The sequence below is a fragment of the Phragmites australis genome, chromosome 2 (assembly GCF_958298935.1).
Source record: "Phragmites australis chromosome 2, lpPhrAust1.1, whole genome shotgun sequence".
NCBI lineage: Eukaryota > Viridiplantae > Streptophyta > Magnoliopsida > Poales > Poaceae > Phragmites > Phragmites australis.
Window position 1 is genome coordinate 51,572,086 of NC_084922.1, and position 26,225 is coordinate 51,598,310.

At 43.1% G+C, this 26,225-nt stretch overlaps 2 protein-coding genes and 1 pseudogene across 2 annotated transcripts; 2 read left to right on the top strand and 1 right to left on the bottom strand.

The window, feature by feature from the left end:
- Nucleotides 1–340: 340 nt before the first annotated feature.
- LOC133908365 (probable helicase CHR10) lies at nucleotides 341–8,998 on the bottom strand. The gene is given in 12 exon segments (XM_062350353.1): nucleotides 341–617; nucleotides 704–783; nucleotides 785–819; nucleotides 992–1,150; nucleotides 4,327–4,587; nucleotides 4,690–4,795; nucleotides 5,672–5,761; nucleotides 6,813–6,930; nucleotides 7,000–7,135; nucleotides 7,708–7,888; nucleotides 8,623–8,748; nucleotides 8,841–8,998. Coding segments are annotated over 12 exon segments (1,404 nt in total). The 5' UTR covers nucleotides 8,907–8,998; the 3' UTR covers nucleotides 341–571.
- A 75-nt stretch (nucleotides 8,999–9,073) lies between these two features.
- On the top strand, nucleotides 9,074–12,349 carry LOC133909710 (uncharacterized). Its single transcript, XM_062352259.1, has 4 exons — nucleotides 9,074–9,604; nucleotides 10,935–11,102; nucleotides 11,348–11,456; nucleotides 11,925–12,349. Exons 1-4 carry the CDS (start codon nucleotides 9,185–9,187, stop codon nucleotides 12,128–12,130), a joined length of 903 nt encoding a protein of 300 aa, XP_062208243.1. The 5' UTR covers nucleotides 9,074–9,184; the 3' UTR covers nucleotides 12,131–12,349.
- Nucleotides 12,350–14,101: 1,752 nt separating this feature from the next.
- On the top strand, nucleotides 14,102–16,662 carry LOC133909711 (hexose carrier protein HEX6-like; annotated as a pseudogene).
- Nucleotides 16,663–26,225: the final 9,563 nt, after the last annotated feature.

Sequence of the window (26,225 nt, forward strand, 5' to 3'; positions counted from 1 at the left end):
TAAAAGTATATCTATGTTCTGCTGGGCTTCAGTCTGATTGAGAATCAAGGAATTAGTAAGTACCTTGTGTGATTGTGTCTGGGGTCCAGGGCTCCATTTTGCATTGAGATATGAGTCTTGTCACCCTGAAACAGACGTTCAGATCATCAGGTGCAAAAAAAGCTAAAAGAAGGGCTGTGAATACATCACTTGAATACTGACGTAAACAGAGATTATCTTGTATAATTACTCATCAATTAAAGGAGGAAAACCACATATCACAACTTGATATTTCATCAAAACTTTACATATTTGACAAGGAAAATACATGCCAAACAAACAAAAGGGACAGCAGTTGAAAGCAGAACTTGAAGTTCCCCATCTTTCATAGTACATGTTACTCTTACCAAAGAGACCCAAACCCTAATACCTAATTCATCTGACTGATCTATTCATACTCAACTAAGCTGCAGAAAAGGGGCAAAAAAAAAAAAAAAGTTACATGCTAACTGCATAACCTCTGATTCTAGTAGGTTACAGAAACATCCCTACACCTAGCTTGTGTTGCTTAGAACAAAAGCATCAGCATGGATTAGTTAGAATATGTCTGTTGCCTCGATGAACGCTGAAAGTAATACCTGTTAAGAGGAAAAAATGGCAGCAATAATTAATTAGCAAGTATATCAATGAAAGCTAATGACAAATATGAGGTGATATCACATACACAAAAATGTTGATTCCATGGAGAGATGAGTGTTTCCTGAGCAGGCGTTCTATGGTATACCATTCTGATCGTTGGGAACCCACCTTGGTAACCAATTCGGGGCATGTGGATACTCGCTTCAAAGAAATAAATGGAAATAAATAAGTAAGCCTGATAGGAGCTAGAAAGACGATCACATTGGGCTCAATGCAAAAGAACAAAAGGGAAACGATAGCTTGCTGATAGCTTCAAAGGAGTGCAAGTGATTTCCAAACGATTATATATCAATGAGCCAAAAGGGAACGATACCAGAACGCAGAGCAGCTGAGAAGGCCGCTTTTGATAAACACAGCTCCAAATCAGGCATGGAGATTTCACTTCTTGGAACTTTACGTCTCGGATTGTAAGACTGAACAATAGCCAGTGCCACCCATAAAGGCGCTTCGAAGCTCCCGCTACAGTTGGCTTCTGCAGTAAGGATACAAATGCAATGAAACAGTGGCCAGGTCGCTCTGAAATATAAGTTGGAAGGTGAAACTTTAATAAATACAGGCTCAGTATACAACAACAACTTTTGTTCCAAACAAGTTAGGATAGCTAGAGATAAAACCCACAAGATCTAACTAAAAAGATGATAAGAAAACAACAATAATAATAAAGGTACTAGTAATAGTAAAAAATAAAAGTAATAATGGTATAAGAAGACTGATGCATAAGTTATGGTTCTAGTACGTGGATTACTAACTTTCATGTGTTTCTATCAGTGGATAGTTCTTTAGGAATATTTCATTCCTTCAAGTCTCTTTTTACATACTCCTCCCATATTGGGTTTGGTCGACCCCTGCATCTCTTCAGTGCGTCTCAGTATCCCGCTATGCACAGGTGACTCTGGAGTCTTCTGTTGGATATGTCCAAACTATCTCAACCGATGTTGGACAAGCCTTTTTTCAATTGGCGTATATCATTATTTTGAATCTGATCCTTTCTTGTGTGGCTATAAATCCATCGCAACATATGCATCTCTACTACGCTTAACTGTTGGGTATGTCGCCTTTTAATTGGCCAACATTCGACGCCATACAACATTACGAGTCGAATCGCCGTCCTATAGAACTTACATTTCAGCTTTTGTGACACTCTCTTATCATAGAGGATGCCAGAAGCTTGACGCCATTTCATCCATCCGGCTTTGATTCTATGACTAACATCTTCATCGATATCACCATCCCTCTGTAGCATCGATCCCAAATATCCAAAGATATCTTCTTGGGAACCACCTCTCCACTGAGACTAACATCTTCTCCCTCATGCCTAGTGCCACCGAAATCGCACTTAATATACTCGGTTTTGGTCTTACAAATCTTAAACCTTTCAATTCTAAAATATATCTCCCACAACTCTAATTTCCTATTAACCCCTATTCTACTCTCGTCAATTAGCACCATATCGTCAGCAAAAAGCATACACCAAAGGGAATGTCCCTTGTGACCTCATCCATCACCAAAGCAAATAAATACATGCTCAGTATAAGCTGAAAAAATTGATATAGCCACGAGATTCGATAGACTTCTAGACACAAAAGACACCCCACATGTAAAATTTTACAATGCATATGAATGAGCTTAGACTTAATGTAATACCTTGAGCTTCTCTCTAGGGCCGGTCGTGAGGGGGGTCGAGCGGGGCGTCCTCATGTACCTATGTATAGTATGTATGCCTAACAGTTCGTACGACAACAGATAGAACTAGGTCTAAAGTAGCCACTAGACTTACAGTCCGTACAGTAGGACGCAAGTAGTTTGGTTCCTTCGGTCTATAAAAAATCAAGTGACCTGCCTGCCTAACCTATTTGGCTATTTGCCTGTTTCGTGTTTTCTTCCGTCCAAATAGTCCAGTTTCCTGCGTTCCGTGGGACCACGACTCCAAGGCGTTCTGCATGCCCGTAGCTTCGATCGAGGACATGAGTTAACCATTGTCATATGAGTTTTTGTCGCTGGTTTTTCTCCTCTACAGTTTCTACTCCATCTCAAATGGATCCGACCCTTGTTGAGATCGCACATTTGAAATATGAAAAGGTCCTCGCTTGCTCCGACGATCAATGGGATCCGGTCGCCCTCGTCTTCGGCCGGCCGGATTCCGGTGTCCCAAGGCCGGATTCGCTACCGGCGGTGCTACCGCTCTCTGGGGCCTGGTGGTGACGTGTGGGTGCTGCTCGAGCGTTTCCGGTAGGGCGTCGCATGTCTGGGGCAGCTCGTTGCCAAATCTGCTTCCCTCCGGTCCTTTGCTGGCCGTCGAACTCGGCTAGCCGCCTTCGGGTCAGATGGCTAGGACAGCAGGCTGGCGGGCTATGTAGCCGTGGGGCCTTCGGGGTGCCGCCGCCGATGGGTTGGTCCGACTCTCCCCCCGACCTGCTGGCCTTACCGCATCGTGCTTCTGGCCAGGTCGTTAGTGGCCCCCTTTGCTCCTTGCGGTGGCCGGCCATCATTCATGACGATGTTGGTGCTACCCTGGCAGCCATGTTCTACGTTGCTGTGGACCGGGTCTTCGCCTCTAGTCATCTTTCTGGCAGATGCTTTGTGCTTTTGTGCTGCTAATTGTTTTTGCAGGGTCCGATCGACCCGTCGAGTCTTGGCTTCGATGGGTTGTGCCGTGGTTTGGGAGAACTAAGGGCGAAAGCCCTGACAGGTATCTTGCCTTATCGACGGTGGTGGCAGTCGCGGGCGTCATACCTCCCTGGAGGCGCCGTTACGATACTTCCCCCGGGATTTCTCCGGGTGAAAACCCTATTCGACTTTTGGACGAGCGACGACGGTACCTTTGCCGCTACCTTCTTGAAGGCGTCATTTTGAAGAATCTCTCGATTCTTTGGTGTTACAATTTGCGGCACTCCCAGTAGGGTACTCCTTCCTTCGTCGTCGCTCTGGTCCCTTCGTTCTACTGTTTGGCGAGGCTTCACATCACTTTCGGCTCTTCGCGGTAGTTGCTATGTTTCGATGTCCCAGGACCCACCTTTACTTGTGGTCTGGCGTGGGAGCCACCGACCATGTCGGGTAGTCAGGCGTGGGAGCTTTGCTCCGCCTATTGAGTCGTTGTGCTGTCCTGGTCTAAGTGCTAGCTGGGCATAACGCTTGCGGTGTAGCATCGTTTGGTGGATGCCGTTTGTTGTTGGTTGCTGAGTTGTAGCTACTTTCCATACTTTTATCGTCTGGTCGTTTAGGGGGGTTGGGGTTCTTTCTTCCTTCTTTGTCTTGTGCGTGAGCTTATCTCCGTGGATTGTAATGCTTGGCTTGTTAAGGTTTTCGGGCCCAGCTTCCTTTATAAACTGAGTCACTCTTTCTTTTTAATGAAATGACGCGCAGTTCTCCTGCGTGTTCGAGAAAAGCCATAGTCTTAACCTCTTCAATTGTGCGCTGCAATACCAAATTTATTGACAACACATGATTCAGCTGTCCAATGCGGTGAGCACGCTGCAAGGCCTGTTTGTCAGCTTAAGGATTCCAGTCTTGTTCAAAAAAAATAACCTGCAACCAATCATTTCATTGAGCGTGGATAACATAAAGTAATTATAAAGGCAGTATGATCATCATTACAAACTGTCTGCTTGGTACTATAAACATATTTATTTAAAATAAAGAAACTAGTACTAGATTTAGTAAGTAAGACCGGAAGAGTAACAACGCTGTCAAGTTCAATCAGACTCACAGTATCAGCACCAATGAGATTAAGCCCCACACCCCCTGCTCTAGTTGATATCATGAAAACAAAAGCTTTACTTCGATTATCATCTCTCATAAGACCTTTGGTAGATTGAGAGCTGAAATTTCTAATTGCTGCAAACCGTTCCTCAGCACGCACTGAACCATCCAGACGCTCGTAAGTATAACTGCACAGTTCCGGGAAGTCCTATTGAAGGTATAATGTAAAATAAGTTACAATGAAATATATACATAACTATTAAGAGAAAGAAGTCACTTTATTGTGCTAGCATGGCTGAAAAAAAAAAAACTGAAGAATGTCCAGTGTTTGGGTCATCTGAGCAAATAGCAGAACACGATTGCCTAAGTCATGGAGCTTCTTAAGAACAAGATCGAGCACAATGAGCTTTCTACTAGCCTGAAAAATATGTTCATAGAATATAACTAAACAACAATCTTCATATCCCTCGCAAAGTCTGTTTACCTCCATCAAACCTGCCGGTTCAAGTGGCCCTAAATGTTTTCTATCATGGACTCTCTTGCACTGTTGCACATAACGATTTCCTTTTATTTCTATCTTTACTGATGGGCAGGTGTCCTGCCGTTCTTTCAAAAGAAAAAAAAAAGAAACAGATTGTGGATTATTTTATTTTGTCCATTGTCCATAGAAGTTCCATATGATCAATGAGGGGGGAGAATAAACAACTGCATGAACAAAATAGGGTGGTTTTTCTTTTGATAACATCCAAAAGTGATAAACTGATAATACACAAAAAACATGGTGTCACCAAACCCATGTCTTTTGTCTTGACAAGTTTTGACCTGCTCTTGGACCCCCCCCCCGCCCCCCCCCCCCAAAAAAGCTGTACGGATAAGTGCTCAATTCTTGCATTGCATTTTTCACATTTATAAGCCACAAAAGCCGTGGTCACAAGTCACGACAGTACAACACACTAAAGTCACATGTGACACGCACCTTATCTAGTGCCCTAATTTTCACCATTTTTTTTTAAACTCGACCCAGGGGTAGAGACATCATGAAGGAATTGCATTTAAGATCGAGAAAAAGCTCCGAAAGTTGGCTACAACCCGCAAGCTATCGTTGAGCAACTGCACCACAGGGAACACACAACGAGGGACCTTTTTTTGCGAGAACCAGAGTTCGAACCCTGGTTGATAGCTTCATACCTGGAGGTCTTACCACTATACTATTCACACGATCTCATTTTTCACCAATTTAAGACAAAAGCTTCGTAGGCTCTTAGCCTTTCATATCATATGAAACAGAACTAACCTCAACTAAATGTTCCCCTTCCACATAAGGCTCAGGTTCAATGCCACTGAATAAATATGGGTGACTGCAAGCTTTCCGCAATTGTATAACCTGAGGAGAGTTTAAAAGAAGAGATGAATGTTAAATTTGTAAAGAGATTTTTATTCATAATCTCTAAAAAGCAAAACAGAGCTAAAACATGATATCTTACAAAGCACAAATTAACAAAATAAAGACTGTGTTTCAGAGGGGGCTTGTAGTTAATCACGCCCCCTCAACCTTTCCTAATGTGCCCTGTACTTTATTGTTTCTCACTTAGATTGAATCAGCAGCGCTCCTGCCTTTTACCTCTAAAAAAAAAGGCGACACCTCTCGTGGTAACACATTCGCATGCATACGCACCCGCATAAAAACCAAAAATTTATTAAAACTAGGGCCTTTTTTCAATCACATAACTACCCCTACTCAGGCAATCAATCAAAATCAACAACCCTGGCTTTCTAGCTACTAACAAGCTTTCTTTGGCTTGCTTTCCTGTTTGCTTGCTTTCTTGCTTTGCCCTTCGGGTGATCTTACCTTCCCTCGAGTCCGATCTCGGGAAGGCGCTTAGGCGAGCCACTACTTAAAAGTTCCGGACCCTTCAACACTATGATACGAAGTATGAACTAGTACAATACCAATGCTTGAGAACCAAGTAATAACTTAGTTGATAGAGCCTCCAGTTGAGAGGCCGCTCACCTAGGCTCGAACCTGAGTGCTCGTAAAAAGTGGGCACCTCGGGAGTCCCTTCTTTAAGACAAAATCAAGGGGATGTCTTCTCCCTGTGGTGGAATTTTTTTTCTTCTAAATACCAACACTTGCACTGGAAAAAAAAAACACTAAATTCTTTTGCGATTTAGCGGAACTTCAAATAGTATGAACATGAGTACATGACTTGTCAAATGAATCATAGCTCAATAATACTTTCCTTTTTGCCATAGGCACATTATTAAATAATGACATAACAAAACCAACCAGGGGGTAAGGAAAATGAACTCCCATATAATAATATAAATGTTGAGAAATAGACACAATGAAATATACATAATTCACATATTGCAGAGCAGAACATACAAAATGCTTGTTCACAGGAAGATGTAACAGCAAGGGGAAAAACAGTTACAATGTTTTGCAAAGACTGATGGCAAGATGATCCTCCGATAAACGAAAGAAGTGTTTGCAGCTCTTTTCTCAACACCGACAAGTAAAGCTTCTTTTGTAACTGCGTCAGTGGCACCATCCTGTAAAGATCATTCAAAATTCCAGACACTGTTAGCTCTTGAAGATGCTCTTGAAGCAAAGAACCAGACACTGTTAGCTCGGTTAGTGGAGGCAGAGCCAGAATTCCACTCTCAATTAGTAAAGCTTTTGTTCGACGGAGCATACATGCTTTGAGTATATGTTTCAGGATCTTGAATTGTCTGTTTGCTTTATTAGCTTCAGCGCCTGTTCAGAAACAAGATATTGATTCTTTTAAAATCCCAAAGGCACTTTGGGAGCAGAGCCAAAACAATGAGATGCTCAGTTCAAAGCGCAGACACACAACCAACATGAAAGAATGCTCCAAAAAAAAAAAAAAAAAAACCAACATGAAAGAAAGAATGATTGAAGAAATGGTAGAGATAATCAGTTGATGTAAGAAAATTGGTCCAAAATAGATGAAAACATTTGTAAAAGCACTGGGAGTTTTGGTTCCATGAAGAGAGGATTGTATATCAACTAACTAGATGTAAATGTATGCTCTAGTTTCATGTTCCATTAAAAGATGATTAGATTGCATTAACCATCCAACTGCAATGCACCTACCCGAACATTGATATAACATGAGGCATGTAGAAACTGTGCAAATTCTAGCGATGGAATAGATTGCATAATGGCAACAAACCAGACCAGATGGTGTACGAAGCATATAGCAGCCCACAGCCAAATAGCACATATGCACACTGTTGCTTAGAACAAAAGATACCTGGCAATTCACTAAAGCTAAAATGAATTTCTCATTAACTTCAAAGTAATGCCTGTCATCGAGTCTCCCGCTTCATTGAAAGTAGAAAGAAACTCATCCAGCTTTCCAAATATTAAGGGCAAGCAAAAGTGCATCAAAGCCCATAGTTCAGAAAGGTTGTTCTGGGTAGGAGTTCCTGTTAGTAGTAGACACCTTGGCATGATGAAACGTTGCTCAAGGACATTATACAATACCTGGCAAAGAACTTGGTAAGTCTAACTTGGAAGTTTGTTCGAAGATCTAAGTATCTATATTACCTTCTATGATAATTACTCACAACGAAAAAGAGAAAAAAAAAAGAAAAAGGTATAACATTTCAAGTATCAACACGTGTCCACTTGTCTCTATGCCTTGGCAGGTACATTTATTAACAACCAAATCCATAGGTGCCTAATAAATTTAGAGTTAACAGTTGGATTACAAGCTCAACTAACATAGCAAAATGCAGACCGATGCTAATGAACGGACATAATGTTCTAATTTGTTTGCTATGGAAATGGCAAACAAATTGAAAACCGAGCAATTTGTTTTTGAGCAATGTGATGGTTATAGCCCTCCCAAGCTCAACACAGCTTGTACCTGAACCTAAAGTCCAGAAATTGCTAGTAACATAGGAATATTCCGCTTGGCACTCGCCATCAAGTCATAGCTATGCTTTAGCTAATGCTTAGTCATCGTGCTAAATTTATCTCTAGCACTATGGATGTTCTACCAAGATACCACTTGAAAGTAAAGATGTTTTTCCCTAACAGTACTTGAAGTCTAAGCTTCTATGCTATCGAATCAAACCGAAACCTTGAATAATGCATACATGAGTTCCTTATAGTGCAGTGCTAGCAAGAGCTGCAATGAGACAACCGTAGAACTAATGATGAAATCAAAACTCTGAATTTCTCACGAGAATTTCATAAATAACAAATCTGCATACACTGGATGGATTCTTGAGACGTTGAGCCTCATCGATAACTGCATAGTGCCAGGGGATTTGTGAAAGAAAATCTTGATCCATCAAGGCTATGCCATAGGTTGTCATGAGCACATCAAATGATAATTCCTGTTACGTGAAAAAATAAGAAGAAAAGATGTTACACATATTGAAGGGATCAAGATTTTTTTTAAAAAAAACTTGAGAGAAAACAACCATACATTAGAATCAGATGTCGTGGAAGATTTCTGGGCATCTTCATACATGGTTCTGGATGGAGTTGGCATTGTCCTTTATTTATCACATGATGATTGGCTGGAAAAGAGTAGTAAAGTAATTGAAAAGAAATACAAATATGTCCCTTCCTGATAATGTCTGTCTCATCTCAGAATTGCACACGATTCCATCAGTTTCGGCTTTGCCTATATAATATAATCAAATCAGGGGGAAAACAAAAACAATTAAACAAAACAAGCAAGTTTGATCTCCAAAATAATAAGAAGAAAAAAAACCCCAACGAACCAAAACCAAAGGGCACATTTTATTTATTTTATTTGGTCGGTCGATGATGAAGTTGATCGTCTCCTCCTGTTGTTGTCCACGCGTCAAATCCTCTCCTCCTCCTCCTCCTCCTGCTGGTCAACCCTGCCTTCCAACAATGGAGATGGAGCAGCGGGTGGTCGTCATGCGCCACGGCGACCGCCTCGACCATGCCGAGCCCATCTGGCCCGCCAACAAGCCCCGCCCCTGGGACCCGCCCCTCACCGACGCCGGCCTCCTCCGCGCCTGGACCGTCGGCAAGGGCATCCGGGCCGCCGCCGCAGCAGACGGCTGGGCCGTCCACCGCGTCCTCGTCTCCCCTTTCCTCCGCTGCCGCCAGACCGCCGCCCGGGCCGTCGCCGCGCTCTGCGCCGTCCCCGACGGCGACGCGCTGCTCACCATCGATGACACCGCCGATGTGCCCCTCGACACATCACGCCTCAAGGTCAAATCCTCCTCCTCCAGGATCACCCTTCACACTTCACAATGATGTTTCTTACTGCTGCTAGCTATTGAAAAGATAACATGCACATGTTCCTGCTATAAAAAAAAACCCCCATGAATTTTAGGCAAACAATGGGAATCAATAACTGTTATGCACGGATTTTTTTTTTTTTAATATCTTGCTAGCGTACATAGTTTTATCACATCATGTGGGCTTCTTCTCATCAGAAACGAGATTTTTATTTCAATTTTCTGATTTGAGGGATTTATGGAGCCATAAGATTATCTCTGCATGATTCACGCCTTTTTTTAGATTTATGTTATTATAAATATTACGGTTTTAAAATATGTCACTACACTCTCAGTATTTAGAAAGATATTGTAACAAATCTAATGAAATATGCTTATAAATTGCTTCAACTTTGATCTGTGTTCATGGTCGTAAGTCTCCAAGGGCTAAGCCTGTACTTCTGTTCTCTCCTAGCATGTGCCTAGCTTTCCTAAATTTGCTTTCAAAGCAATGCCTGCTCGAAAACTTGTGCTGTTCTGCACATTCTTTTTTTTTTCTTAATCTTGAACCATTTAAGTTTGTTAGTTATAGAATCAAAACCAACAGGATGAAATGGCGTCAAGCTTCTGGCATCCTCTGTGACAAAAGGGTGTCACATAAAAGCTGAAAGATAAATTCTATAGGATGACGATTCGACCCGTGATATTGTATGACGCTGAATGTTGACCAACTAAAAGGTGACGTGTCTAACAGTTAAGTGTAACAAAGATGCCTATGTTACGTTGGATTTATGATCATACAAGGATCGGATCTGAAATAATGATATACGTAATAGATTATGAGTAGTGTCAATTGGAGAAAAATTTATTCAACATTGGTTGAGATGATTTGAACATATTCAATAGAGACCTCTAGAGTCACCTATACATTACGTTGATAATGTGAAGAGAGACAGGGCTCGACCAAATCTAACATGCGAGAAATCTGTAAAGAGAGACTTGAAAGAATAAAATATCCCCAAAGAACTATCACGGATAGAAGTGCGTGAACGTTAGCAATCTATGTGCTAGAACCATAACTTATGCATCAGTCTACTTGTATCATTACTACTTTTTTTTACTATTACTAGTACATTTATTATCATTATTATTTTCTCATTATTATTTTAGTTGGATCTTGTGGGTTTCATCTCTAGTCTACCTTAACTTGCTTGGAAAAAAGGTTGTTGTTGTTGCTGTTGTTGTTGATCGAACCATTTAAGTTTGTTGTATCTACGTTTGATATATTTACACATTTGAATCTGTTTGCTTTTCATTTAAAGGTGTCAATTGAATGTGGATTGTCTGAAATGATGAATACTCAAGCAATGGGCCCTATTGTTAGCAAGGTGGCACCCAGCGTAAAGAAGTGGTTTCCTGACTTGCCAGAACTTGAAGCTGTCTTTCCTGCTGGAACCATTGACCATTCTGCGGAGCCAATCTACCAGGAGGTATGCTTTTTCACTAGTTTTTGCATTTTTGTTGCTACCGTTGGCACAGAAACACTTTGTTCACATCACTTAAGTAAAAATAAACACTTTGCTACAGCAGGATTCCTGTATGTCCTCTTTGTCCCATCTTGACATACTGTTTGTCTAGAAGATCTATTCATGCCTTTTATTTTAGTGGAATCCGTTCATGTACATTGTTCAACAGCAGCATGTATCGTACCTTAAAAGTTATTTTCTTGCTGTAGGTACCGAAGTGGGGAGAATCTGTCTTGGACGCAAGAAACAGGTACGCCAGTGTCATCAAGACTCTTGCTGATAAATATCCTGATGAAAACTTACTCTTAGTTACACACGGTGAGTATCCAAGCAGTGAGCCCCAATCATATTATGTTTACCTAGTTTGATCCATTCTTACTATTGTTTGTATTGCGTTGTTGTGCTATATCCATTTTCGATGCTGGTGGAGAGATCTATATATGCTAACGATTGTGGTAGTTCATATCCATTGTACTTGTGCAACGATAATATGCAGTATCCCAGTGTTGGACCATAATGATGTGTGAAATGCTGTTACCCTAAAAGCTATGTTGTGCTGGTGGAGAGATCTATATATGCTAACGATTGTGGTAGTTCATATCCATTGTACTTGTGCAACGATAATATGCAGTATCCCAGTGTTGGACCATAATGATGTGTGAAATGCTGTTACCCCAAGAGCTATGTTGAAGATATTCATTGTAGCATGTTGGTCATTGTTTTTTCCCATTATCGTGCCAACCATTCATTATTCATGAAATAATGACGCGGTATTGTTTCTTGTAGGTGAGGGTGTTGGCGCATCTGTGTCTTACTTTGAGATGGGAGTGGAGATCTACGAGGTGGACTATTGTGCGTACTCTGTTATGGGAAGGCAGGTGAGTATGAAATCTGCTGAGGGATTCACCGCGGGCAGCTTCAAGGTCCTGACCAAGAGTGGCACGACAGGCATACAATACGCCCCGGTATCAGAAGAGTGGCTTGTTGGTTGAGCATGAGCAGCTAACTAACTCATGGTGACTGAAGCCAGGACGTGCTTTTTGAGTCTTTTTTTTGGATTTCTTCATATTGCACAATTTAATTAGTTTACATATAAATGTTTGGTCTTGGACATAATTGTAACACAATATACCAAGCTTGATTGTTTGTTTCATGTAGCAAGGAATGAATAACCAAACGGGTACAATAAAGTGGATTGGCTTAGAATGATACTATATTTTCAACTGTGAACGCATACCAAGCCGGCCTATATATGGTCTCGAGTTGTCTCAAGCTGCTTGTTAGACCTTGGTTCCACGTCCTTGGATCAATAGCTAATATGCATATTTCCAATAGATTGATATCACAATCATATATCGATTGTATTACAATACTATAAATAAAGTCTTCATAAGTCTTACATCACAAAGTTCAATACAAACGATGGCGGACATGCCTTATTGAAAGAAGAATGACAATGGAACTAAAGGTAGCCTAATGCCTATAGTCAACTTAGGTACGGATGTAGCCCTAGTCTTCACTTATTCTCCTTCACTGTCATTGCTGAAGTCATACTCTGGTTCTTCATCTGAATCAACAAGCAAGTATAAGTACTTAAGATATTCAGTAAGTTTTAACACTATTTCAAAAATGTTTATGACAATTATCTAAGGATAAGGCAATGCAGCTTAGTTTTAGCGAATATGTGGTTTTTATGCAATGGTTGGTTTTGCAAAACAGGTTCAGGAAGGTTTTCATGAACCAAGGTTGATATCAAATTTATTGGTTGTTAGCCCTAGGGAGATATTATTTTCCAAAACATCTCTCTTGTAGTAGCATAGTAGATGGAGGAGTGGTGCCATGCATGGCATGTGCACCGTACGTGGTAGACCAGGCCAAACATCCATCCATTATCGCCAATAATGCTTCGTCTTTTTGTGATGTGGTCGAAAGCGCCGATGGAATAATATAGATACCAGCAGGTTGAGTTGAAAAACAAGGAGGCACCAGCTACCTAGTTACTACTACTGTAGCCGCTAATAAGAGGTAGCAGTGTTCCGTTGTCCAGTCCATGGTCCATGCAACTACTCCTTTTCACTTCCATGGATCACATCATTTTGCAAAGGCCATGTCGTAGCGATTTTTTCTAGCTCGGAAAACAATCCTTAATACTCCGTGATCTGGTCTAGTATTGTGTTTGAGGACTGGACCTAATTCAATACATATCATTTTATTTCCATTTTTCTCACGGATGACTTGTTTCCGTGAGCCAGTCCTCATTTTTTAGGACTCCTAGGTGAAGTAAAATTGAGGCAACGCCATGTACAATCTACTTATCCTTAAGCACTATGGATCGATGTAACTATGTACTCCCTCCGATTGCAAATATAGGTCGTTTTAGACTTGTGCACAAGGATTAAGAAAGTAGATCAAATGACCTTGTTGTCCTTCATTTATTCTGTATCGGAAAAGATAACTCATTCATTTGTGAGAGTAGTAGCATTTATTAAACAAGGGCAAGACAAGAAAAAGAGAGAAAAAAGTGCATGAAAGTTCGAGAATGACTTATATTTAGAGAATAGTTGAGGAGGCTAAAACGACCTACATTTGCAACCAGAGGGAGTATGTATATATACTCGTCACATCACAATTCACAACTTTAGTACACCAGTACCTTTCCTTACCTGCAATGTAATACGACGCGAAGAGAGGGAAAGAAAAAAGGCTAGCATAGCTAGGGAGAATCTTGTTTGCTTTTGTTTCCTTTTCGTAAAGTAAATGTTACTGTCAAATAATCGCCACGCACGGCGCATACAGGTGCAAATACTCCTAGTTAACATTCAGTAACTTAATTCAGCTGCTTAACCTTTTCCCCTGAACACGGGCGGATGCATGCATGGCATGGCCACATATCGCGCGCGCATGCTGCCACCGATCCATGACGTAGGTGCTGCTCACTCATCACACACAGCAAGAGCAAGAGCAAGAGCCATATTATTATGGGCCAAGAAATACGGTGCAAAAAAGCATGTACGATAATTCATCAACTTGCTAATAATGTACCCCCAAAATTCACTAGGATACCGCATACAGCAAATAAGGAGATAGATTCATGCCGGCCGGTTCTTTGGTCAGTTGGTTCATGCAACATGCATGGGCCATAGAAAAGAATAGACTGGTGAAAGTAACTGAGCAAGAGTTGAGATTCTAAATATTACTGTCAGGTGGGGTCACCTCACCTCGATGGACGTGTACCGCCAGACGAAAGGGGACAAGAACGTCAGCAACTAGTGCCGCTTCGACAGCGAGCTCCTTACCGTCTTCACCTCCTCCCTCTACGTCGCTGGCCTCGTTGCCACCCTCTTCGCCTCATCCGTCACCAGGATGAGGCGAAACAAGGGGTTGCAGACTGCAGGGGTCCCAGACAGAGCATCCATCCGTCCTTTGTTGACTCACTTGCCAAGTCACCCGAGTAATTTTTCCAAGTCGACGCTACTACACGCCCAAAATTAGAGTGTGAAATTCATTTTCTCAAGTAACAGATGTGCCTTTCTTACCTGACCACTCCAAGCTAGCCACAGCCAAATTGCTAGGTCTTCTTCCGTCCTTGTCAAAATCGGCAAATGGCGCAAATCTACTGTCTGGAGAGTACCCATATGTGGTCCCTTTATTACCTGAAGGAAAAAAAAAGTTCGATTTTGAGAAAGTTCAAATGTTCATAACCAAAGTCAATTGAGCAGTCTTCTTCATGTGCATCACTAGCATTGAAAACTCAGTGCACTAAGTCAAGGTTCAACACTTCTTGTGGCCAAAATGAATTAATGCATTGTTTGGTACATAAAAAATGTTTTCCCCCTAAAAAAATGGAATGCACAAAATATTTCTGTATTAAATTTGGCTCTTCAGTTATTACATGTACAGTACAGCCTTTAGTAACAAACTAGACCAGGATCTGAACGTGCTATAGTCATATCTTATATGCCTAAATCAAAAGCCAGAACAGAAAAAAGGAGAATATGAAAATCACTATATAGTTACTCCATGCACTATGCTTTTTGAAAAAAGAAATAAAAGATGCCCTTGAAACTTTATGTCATCTAACCTTTTCCAGATTCGTATTCTAGAAGGGGCATTCTTGTGCTTTCAGAAAGCATATTTGTTCAGGATGATATATCACACTAGGAAATAAATACTGTACAATAACTTGATACGGCAATACCCTTTTGCGGTCAATTCCACTGTACCTATCAGAAATGGCACCACCACAGTACCGTGGTGCCATCAGCAATGGCTTTGAGCTCTGCATCAGCATTGGAATCCTCATTGCAAACCTCATCAACTACGGAGTTGAGAAAATTGCAGACGGATGGGGCTGGAGAATATCTCTATCCCTGGCTGCTGTCCCTGCTGCGTTCCTTACTATTGGCGCAATCTTCCTGCCTGAGACGCCCAGCTTCATAATACAACGTGACGGCAACATTGATGAGGCAAAGATCCTGCTCCAGAGGCTACGTGGCACAACTAGAATTCAGAGAGCTTGATGATTTGGTCTCTGCTAGTAATGTCTCGAGGACAATACGACATCCATTCCGGAACATTTCCAAGAGGAAGTACAGGCCGCAGCTTGTCATAGCACTGTTGGTTCCTTTCTTTAACCAGGTCACCGGAATTAATGTGATCAATTTCTATGCAGCAGTCATGTTCCGGACCATCGGGCTCAAGGAGAGTGCATCCCTCATGTCAGCGGTCGTCACACGCATCTGTGCAACAGTAGCTAACATTGTAGCAATGATTGTAGTTGACAAGTTTGGACGTAGGAAGCTCTTTCTAATGGGTGGTATTCAGATGATCTTATCACAGATCACAGTTGGAGCAGTCCTAGGCTCCTAGCTGCAAAGTTCAAGGACCATGGAGGAATGGAAAAGGAGTATGCGTATTTAGTCTTGATCATCATGTGTGTGTGTTTGTTGCAGGCTTTGCATGGTCTTGGGGACCTCTGACCTATTTGGCCCCGACAGAGATTTGCCCACTGGAGATCAGGTCAGCAGGGCAGAGTATTGTGATTGCTGTGATCTTCTTGGTGACATTTGTGATTGGCCAGACCTTCCTTGCAATGTTATGTCATCTAAAGTTCGGAACATTCTTCCTCTTTGGTGGATGGGTGCGTGTGATGACATTCTTTGTATACTTCTTCCTGCCAGAGACGAAGCAACTGCCAATGGAGCAAGTGGAGCAGGTCTGGAGGAGGCATTGGTTTTGGAAAAGGATTGTAAGGGAGGAAGAGGAAGAGAGAGACGCAGGAAGCATAGCCTTGCCCACCACATAGCGACTTTCTTTTGGGGTCAGACATATTTGGTGAAACCTGCAGAAATGGTAAACCATTTTGATTAGTAAATCTGCATGTATAATCAAGGTATATAGCCACAGAATTGTACCCTAACTAGTGACTGCATTAGTCTCCTAATTTGATGCTTCTGGCATTCTGTAACCTATAAATGGACTTTCAGAATAATAAAAAACGTAATAAAGAACTTTGCAGCACAAATAGCATGAGTCTTGAGTTCTGCATATGCTACAAGACAAGCTGGCACATGCACATCAAATCAGCTTACGAATGCTTTTCTTTTCCAAAACGAGCTTATGGTTGCTTTTCAAAATATAAAGCTCTATATATGGGTTTGGAATAATCTCTTCACTGTATATAGGAGAAGTGCAAAGATAAAGCAAAAAATATGGACAACTAATAGACCTACAGGCGTGTCATGGAACAGCACTAGGGCCGGCAGTCTGCCATCCAGCCTTGCAGCTAAATAGCAAGCTTGGTAGTCAGTAGTCGCAGAGAAACACCACTTATGGTTCACAGTAGCCTTCATGTCTAATTGAAACTTTTCTCTGCTTGTTTAGCAATTTAGCATGTCACTTTCAGTAGCTAACAGGAACAAAGAGGACTAGTAATCTTATTCTTAGATGCTCTCAGAACTCAGAAGGCCTGCAACGAGTGTGCTCTAAGGGCAGCAATGGGCATACCATCACTTCCCAAGTTCCAACTGAGGGGGGAAATCAATGATTATCGATTTTTATGTCTCGCAAATAGTGTCCCTTTCAGTTCAGATAATATCGAAGCTAAATTGTGCATTTACATGTCGTAGGCATTAGATAGAAAAGGATAATGCATTAATGGAAGAACCAAAATCCCGAAGTGACTTATCACACACTTGTAACAAAGATTAGGACATGTCTTAGAAATAAAAAGGTGCACAATTGCAGGATTACTCAATTCCTTTCATTTGGAAAGTACTCCTCTGCTACGCTTTCAATGGAATGAAAAGAAGAGGCATGAGCTCGTGGAAAAGTTTATTGTGGCCCTTTTTTCTCTTGTCTGGGCTGGAAAGATCAAGTATTATTATTTGGGCTGGAAGCCCATATAATGATATAGATATGATAGCTGATCTTTCCATTCTTGAAAATTATCATCTCAGGAATATAGTAGTTACCTGGAGGAGCAGGGGTAGTAGCGGTGGTAGTCGTAATAATACTATATAGCTAGGTGGAGCCTATTTTTTATTGCATAGTGTATGAAAGAAAACTAAAAAAATAGATTCACTATTTTTAGACGTCTCAATATTTATTTATAAATTTATCAATATTTAATACATTCATGTAATTATGAAAAAACAGTTGTACTTTCATGCATGGATATAATTTTAACATGTATACGATACTAATACGAACATAACTAAATTTGTTTCATTTTTTTTGAATTTTAGATATTTTCCTATACATTTTAGATTATTCCAGCTGATTTATCAATATAACTATTATTCATTTCACTATTTTTTTAGTTTCAAAAAAATTATGTGCGCATATATATATATATATATACATACGCACATGTGCACACACATATATACACGTATATATACAGATACATATGCTTACTCATATATATACTTACCTGTATATATGTACATATATGTGGGACCTATATAAACAGTAGATGCAGTGACTTAGCCCTTAAAATTGTTTCAATTCTTAGTCCTTTAATATATGTATAATTCCCATGTAACAGTATCGCTTGCCAGGCAGTTCAAAGATATAGAAGACTATGCATGCAGTCCAAGGGTGCAACCTTCCATCTGGAAATCTGTGAAGCATGATTCACCAGCAGACATGACATGCGGTATGAATGCATTGGGATCCTCTACTTTTACCAGGTAAAGTCACTGCGATACAGTATTCTGAACAGTAAAATGTGAGTGACGCTAGAGTAATTTGTAGTGAATCTGTAGCACGGTGACAGGCATGAAGATGGTTGCCGGCCACAACAATTTGACCATAGACAAAGGGCGAAATCTTGCAAGTTACTCTACCCAGCAGATGCTTATTTTGGGGCCATGCCTGCTCTTCGGTTGCTTGTTCATGCAACAAGCAAGCAAGCCTGCTATATGTCTACAAGGATGTGAAAGGTAACAAGAAAGACAGGGACCGCTAACAGAACAGGATCGATTAGCAAGAAATAACGCAGTTAGGCTCAGCAAAATCCAAAGGGAATTAGTAAACATAAACCATGTTCATCTGCATCTGAACTAAACTAAAAATCAACACTTGTGAATTAAAAAATTAGTAAATTTCACAAAACTACAACTATTTATATTATTGTAATACAGAACTTTAATTTTTGAAGTCTATTTCATAAAACTACAATTACTTCAAACCTTGTTAACAAGAAACTACAATTTTTTGGCACATATGTGGTTAATATGTGAGATCATGTCATGTGGCACATGTGTAGCTGACAGGTATAATCAGACTAAAAAATTATAGTTTTTTATTACTAAAGGTCAAAATAGTTGTAGTTTTGTGAAATATACTTCAAAAGTTATAGTTCGTGTTATAATGGTGCAAATAATCATAGTTTTATAAAATTTATTCTTAAAAATATCAACAGTGCTTAATGAAACCATAAAAAGCCAAACAAGTTGTTGACCTTAACAAAAGGCATCTAATTCAAACTGTACATGTCGTAGATCTCATATATTCTTCATATATATTAAGTGGTTTTTATTAAAAAAACACACACACGCAGAAAGGGCAGTGCAGGGTAGATCACAAGCACATGCAAAGATTGGCGGAACCACAAGCTAGATCAAGGCAATTAACACAGATCTAAGGCTCGATTTTGTAAATTTGTATGCCACGGGACCGAGTGCTTGCGTGGTTGGAAGATGGTGCCATCAAGTACCAACCTTGTTCAGGCATAAACCTGGGTGCTGACGGGACCAGTCTAAGAACGACCAATACCTTTACCGTATATATTGAGATAGAATTCAATCTTAATATAAAAAATATCACAGATGATAACAAAACACGATGTTATTAATTTAACGTGAAAAGGTTATTCTTACAGAGAGAACATTCGAGAGTCGAGAAGAAAATAAACACTGCAGCTAGCGCAGTCTTCTCATTGGTATCTCCCACAGGCAGTCAATGTAGAGTACCACTTTAGATTTCTCCATCCTCAGAGTAATCTTTAGAAACTTACCCGACTAAGCAGTGTGGTTATAACAAGTGTGAGTGCGTCTCGTAATCTGCAAGTTATGGTAAAATAATAACATGAAGGCAATCACAATAATACAGCTTACATGGCTTATTTGCATAAATGCATAATTTAGTAAAAACATTTAATAAAAAGCATAAGTAAATACTAAAAGTAAATAATCTAAAAAATTAACATTCTGACCCCAACCGAAGTTGAACACCTCAAAACAAGGTTTCCACAACCATGAATGACCACCACCCAAGTTTTCTAAAACAAAACCATTGTATTCTAATAATGTGTGGCATTCCTCGCCGCTCGTGACTATGAGCACGACTGATATTTCAGTTTTACACTGTATAGATGTTGTACATTTTACTGATAAGACACGATCAAACCATTTTACCGGTACCCATCGGTACCTTACATACTTTCGAGGTGTGTGCCGAGTTGACCACTGCAAGGCCTTTACAAAAATTTCTCCCAACATGTGTCTATCCACTGAGGTTTCACCGCCGCGTGACACAAATATCCTCAACAACGCAAGTCCCTTCTTGTGCCTTACGGTTCCAAGGAAATCTCATCCATTCCCTATTCCACTACCTAGTCTATACTATGCTGGGAGAAAACTAATTAATTGGCCAGGCTCGTCCTATACCAGACTTATGGTTGTACTGTAAAGCTTGATCCGATTGTACCATGAACCAGTCCTTAACCGAATTGAACAAAACTACCATCTATCAGCCCTTGGCTACCAACCCAACCTCTTGCTCAATTTCCTGGTCCATGTTACAAGCCTACTCCTGATGAAGCCAACTAATCCTAGCTCATCATGACGGGGGGCAGACATGCCTATCCTGCTCTAGTCGTCCTGCTAGCCTTGTATCATCCACCGACCGTCGTCACACCCTATTGCGGGACCGTCCTATAGCATTAAATGCTACAGGATTCAAACTTCGTTAAATCATAGAGAGATTCAGGATTCAAAGGGTTACAACCCGGATTATAAATTACGAGCTTGGTCCAGCGGCCATCAAAATACATAGTGGAACAAAAGCCCAAGCCACAAGCAGCGAGGGTGCGAACGCGACTTTTAAAGACTACTCTTTATTCACGGCTTCACCTCCGGTGAAGTAGGCATCAATTTCTTCATCTGAATGACAGCAAGAGTGAGTATGGAAGATACTTAGCAAGCCCTATACTACTTTAAAGTGTTGATATATGCATGAAGGAGTATTTCAAGGGCAAGGCTATATGGTTTTAGTTTCCCTTTGTGTAAAGCCAATTTATGCAGGTGATCAGTGGTATCATCATCTAATGACTTTAAAATAGTACAATAGTTTGTAATCCAATATCAAGCTGTATTTGGGGTGTCTCAGTCCTAGGAGGGGCTATACCTCACTCCGCAGTCCCTTTTATCACATCTGGCTTACCTCTAGTACCACACATCTTCTGATGGATTGAGCCAGGAACCACATCACACAGACATCTAATCCATACACTCACTCATCAAGACACACACACACACCCTGAGTCTAGTCAAATGGGGTCATGCTTCACATGTCCATGACCATGGACACGACTATTAGAATAGATTTACACTCTGCAGAGGTTGTACATCTTTACCCACACGATATGCTCAGCCTCCAACCGTTGCAAGCGGAGGAGCGAATAATATCGAGACTCTCCAAATACCTTTTCTGCCGGGCTTTTCCACGAGACATGCCAAGTCCCAGAGCTGCATGTTCCGAAGGCCAGCATCCCTTTTTAAGCCTAAGCTGGTCTCTGAAACCTCCAAACAGCGGGACAGATGGACCCTTGGCTGCTCGTTGCTCTCAGCCTTCTGGTATGATGCCTAACCCAATCCGGTGTAAGGAAGAGTCAAGTCCTACCCATACAGGATGCATAGTTGCATGAGGTGACTAGGCATGTCGAGGCAATTGACTTGGTCCTTAAACGACCGGGGCAAGCATCTCCTGTGTTGGTAATAAGTATCACCTCAAGCCCCCAACATATGAGATAGCCTCCAACTTTCACAGGACTACCCCGCTCACCCCCGCCAAATCAGTTTTCACCCACCTTTATACACCACCCTCCATATCCCACATGACATCAAAGATTTCACAACCATCACGGAATTCACGACCATCAATGATTCATGGTATATGAGTTATTATTGATAACGACCATCTTATCTCTGAGGTGAGGTGTTTTAAAAGCGACGTCTACGAGGAGATGTATTCAATCCTAAGAATGCTAGATATCATGGCGTTGTCCGACGTTAATATAGTTAATGACAGGTAATCCTAGGGTGATATATATTCTAGATGATAGTATTCAAGACATGACGTGTTTTTGATAGGATTAACTATTACAAGTAGTTTGTAAAAACGTAATACATAGCACATACGATAATAAGTCTGATTTTAGTTGATCGTGTAGATTAGTCGAAAACATATGTTCAATATGATCAAGGAAATAGGACTTGCCTTCTCCGGAATTTTCTTCGAAGTTTTGATTGTAATCGGGATCCTCCTCGCTCCTGATGCTTCCTACGCAGCACTCACAGACTCTGGTTGCCCTACAATCGTGACTACGATCAATAACGATGATACTAAAGAAGAATCAATTAACACCAAATGGAAAGCCAAATGGGTCCTAATGGATATCATAATGTGACAATGAGTCCAAAATCGGAGCCAGAACAGAGAAGTTATGGCTCCCGGAAGATTTAATCAGAAATTAAATCGGTTACGAAATGGCACTATTCATAGGTGGGGCCCACAGGTGGGACCCACTGAACAGTAACCTGGCCCCACATGAACAATGATCTGTGGGACCCACATGAATAGTACGGGCTTGGGTCGAATGGGTTTGGATGGGCCAAATACGGGCCTAAATGGGCCTAGGCTGGGCTTGGTATACATTGTATTGGGCCGCACAGTACTAGCCCACTCGGGTCTTGGGCTGGTGGCTAATCGCCTAAGAAGGCTAGGTCGGCCCATGACCATATGTCCTTTGGTAGCTGGGTCGGCCTGGTAGGCTAGCCGGCCATTGGGCTGAGCCATGGCCCAATCGGATAGGCCGAGCCACGGCCTGCGGCTGCTTTAAGCGCGCGCGTGGGGCGAGGCAAGTGGCAGAGGGGAGGGAAAGTCGGCCAGTGGTGAGAAATTGACGGCGGCACGCACTAGGAAGCTCACCGGTGACACGCTCTGGCTAGGGATTCACGACGACAAGCAAACGTTGGATCACTACACGCACGGCGGATTCAGAGGGGGCTCGTCGACAGCGACTGGCGGTGGGAGCACTCCTAGACGGCGGCTGGAGGAGAGTGGATCGGCGCGAGAGAATTGGGAAACACCTCCCCTACACGGGGAGGCGCCAATCTGCAAGTAAAAGAGGCATGGTGCCTCCTTGGTAACACGGCACGATGGACGTCCACATCACAGGGCAACAGCAACGTCGGCAATGAGAATTTAACGGCGACGGAGGCAAGGGCTACAGTGGCATGCAGCTACGTGCGAGAACAAGCTACGGGGACGCCTATACTCTATTTATGCAAACGCGAGGGGGATCTGGGAGGCTCACCAACGCCTGGGTAGAAGGAACAGGAAGGTCGGCGGCGGGGGAAGCTTCAGCAGCGACGGTGTTGGCTTGGCTCTGTGCGTGGACGACCCTCGTCGGGCTTCTGACAAACTGGCGGTGGCACAGGGACAGTGACGGCTCCATGGTGCTCCCCAGCGGCAAGTTGACGGTGAGTCAGCTACGTCGGAGCAGGGGCGGAGAAGAGGGGCGCGGTGGAGGCGAAATGGGAAAAGGGGAAGGATATGAGCTTCGGGCGCGCTATTTATAGAGGAAGGCGGAGATGGAGAGAAGTGGTGCGACCCGCTGGTGTCATGCGACATCGGTGGCGAGGTGGCGGCCGGTGCCCACCTTGTTTCCCATGCATGGGCGTGCTCTGCACCGGCCAAGCGTTGATGTGGGCGCGAAAGTCGCATGGTATGGCACAGAGCATGAGCAGCATCAGAAAGAGAGGAGAGAGGAGATACGGAGGAGTGTCGCGGCTAACTCGGTGAGGTAGCCGTCACGGTGGCGCGCGGCAACTGTAACATCCTGAGTTGAACATGTTTATTTAGTTGCAAATTTAGCTCCAAATTAAAAATTATTAGGGTTAATTAATATAACTAAATGAGGAAGATAAGTCTATGGATGTATATATATACCTTCATGTACGTTTATGTGCTAAGTTGAATAAGTGTTCTAAATAGCACAAGAGTCAATTCCAAAGTAATCTCTACATTAGGATGGTTCATATACTTTGGTTGAGATTTTTATGGTTATTTGTGTGGTGGTTTGAATTGGGATGTCTCTCAAATTCCAAACCTACTCTTAAATTCGGTTCAACTCAAATCCAATCCGAATTCAAATTCTTGGATTCAAATCAACTCCAAAAGGTCTCGAGATCCAAGGATCAGATATTCTAAATGAAGTTGATCTAAATTCAAAATCAAATACCTCAATTTGAATTTAAACCTTATTCTTATCCCAATGATTCTTTTTCCTCTTCTCAGGCCGAATTCCAATTCTTCTCACTTTGCCGGCCCACCGAGCCAGCCCACTCCTTCTCCCCTTCCCCCCCTCTTCTCCCGCGTTGTCGGCCTGTTCACTCGTGCATGCCAGCACTCAGCCCACGCCATCGCTGCCGGTCCAGCCACGCGCTCACGCGCACGCCAGTGCTCGTCCGCGCCTCGCCCTCACTACGCCGACCACGTGTCGCCCATCCACCAGCTCACTCCTTCTCCCTCTCCTTCCTTCTCCCTTACAGCGCGATGACGACTTCACCGGCCGTCGTCCCTCCTGGAAATATCCCGCGCGCACGCTGACCAGCCTCCGCTTCCTCGCTCTCTCTCTTTTGCGCTCTCTCTCTCTCTCCTCCCATGCTCTGCACGCACGACTTCCGCAACCTGCCCATGCTTGGCTAGCGCAGTCAGCCCATGCCCTGGAGAAAAAGGTGGGCGCTGGCCGCCACCTCGCTGCTGACGTCCCTGTGATGCCTGCCCGCGTGCACGGCCTCCGTGCTTCCTCTCCCTCTATATAAATAGTAGGCTCGCGTCTCTCTCTCTCTCTCCCTCTTTATCCATTCGCCTCACCACAGTGCTGCCGCCGTCACCATTGTCGCCGCTGCGACCACTTCGTCGCCCATCTGTCGTCGACGTGCTTCTAGGGAGCACCGGGGAGCCTTCATCGTCCTTGTGCCGCCGTCCAATCGCCAGGAGCCCGACGGGAGCCCGTCCGCGCCAATAGCCGAGCAGCGCCGCCGCCACCTCTTCGACGAGTCACCGGCCGCCGTCCCGCTTCTCATCGTTTTTAGCACAGTGAGCACCCTAAGCCCCTAGCACCCCCTCCTAGATAGCGTGTAGGCATCCCCATGCTCTCCTTTAGCTGTTTGCCGCGCGATGTCGTTCATAGCTTTCGCCGCCGTGTTTGCATTTGCCACCGGCGTAATTCTGCTCGGTATTGTGGTTCGGCCATCGTGCCATCACGCTTAGAGGCACCAGACCTCTTTTCTTTGTAGGATTGGCCCCTCCCTGTGCAAGGGAGGTGTTGTCCAATTGCGCCGCGCCGCTGTCTCTTCTCCGGCGGTGATCTGGCGTCATTCTTGTCGTCGGCCGCCGTCGAGATGCTCCCTGTCGAGTCCGCTGTATCACATAGAAGGTCGGCGTCCGCTCATCGTTGTGAAGCTCCGGCGAAAACCAAACCCCAGCGACCTTCCGGTGATGCCCCGCCGAAATTCCTCGCCGCCAGCCGATTCCCCTCTTCTCCGTCGCGCGTGTGAAAATTGGCCTCGGGCCGTGGCTCAGCCTGGCTCGGCCCAGTGGCCGGCCTTGCCGACCCAGTCACCAAACGGGCCGATTGGTAGGGCGGCCTGCCTCCGTGACCCATTAGCCAGCCAACCCAAAACCCGAGCGGGCCTGCACAGTGCAGGCCTAGCATTGTGCATCTCGGCCCGTCCAAACCTAAACCCGGCCCATCCAAGCCCATTTAGACCCAGATCCGACCCATCCAAGCCCATTTGGCCCAAACCAGTACTATTCATGTGGGTCCCACCAATCACTGTTCATGTGGGGGCCAGATTACTGTTCAGTGGGCCCCACTTGTAGGTCCCACCTATGAACAGTGTTATTTCTTAATTTACCGATTTAAGTTCTGATTAAATCTTTTGGGAGCCATAACTTTTCCGTTCTGGCTTTGATTTCGGTGATTCTTTCATCGAAATTCATCTAAAATCAAGCTCTACTCGTCTATTATGTTATGGTATCCATTAGAGCTCAATTGGCTGTCAATTTGGTGTTAATTGATTCTTCTTTAGTATCACCGTTATTGATCGTAGTCGCGATTTCAAGGTAATCAGAGTTCTGCGAGTGCTGCGTAGTAAGCATCAGGTGTGAGGAGGACTTGACCCTTGTGCAACCATGCGTCCTGTATGGGCAAGATTTGACCTTCTTTCACTGGACTGAGTTGGGCATCAGACGAGGAGGCTGAGAGCAACGAGCAGCCAATGGTCTATCTGT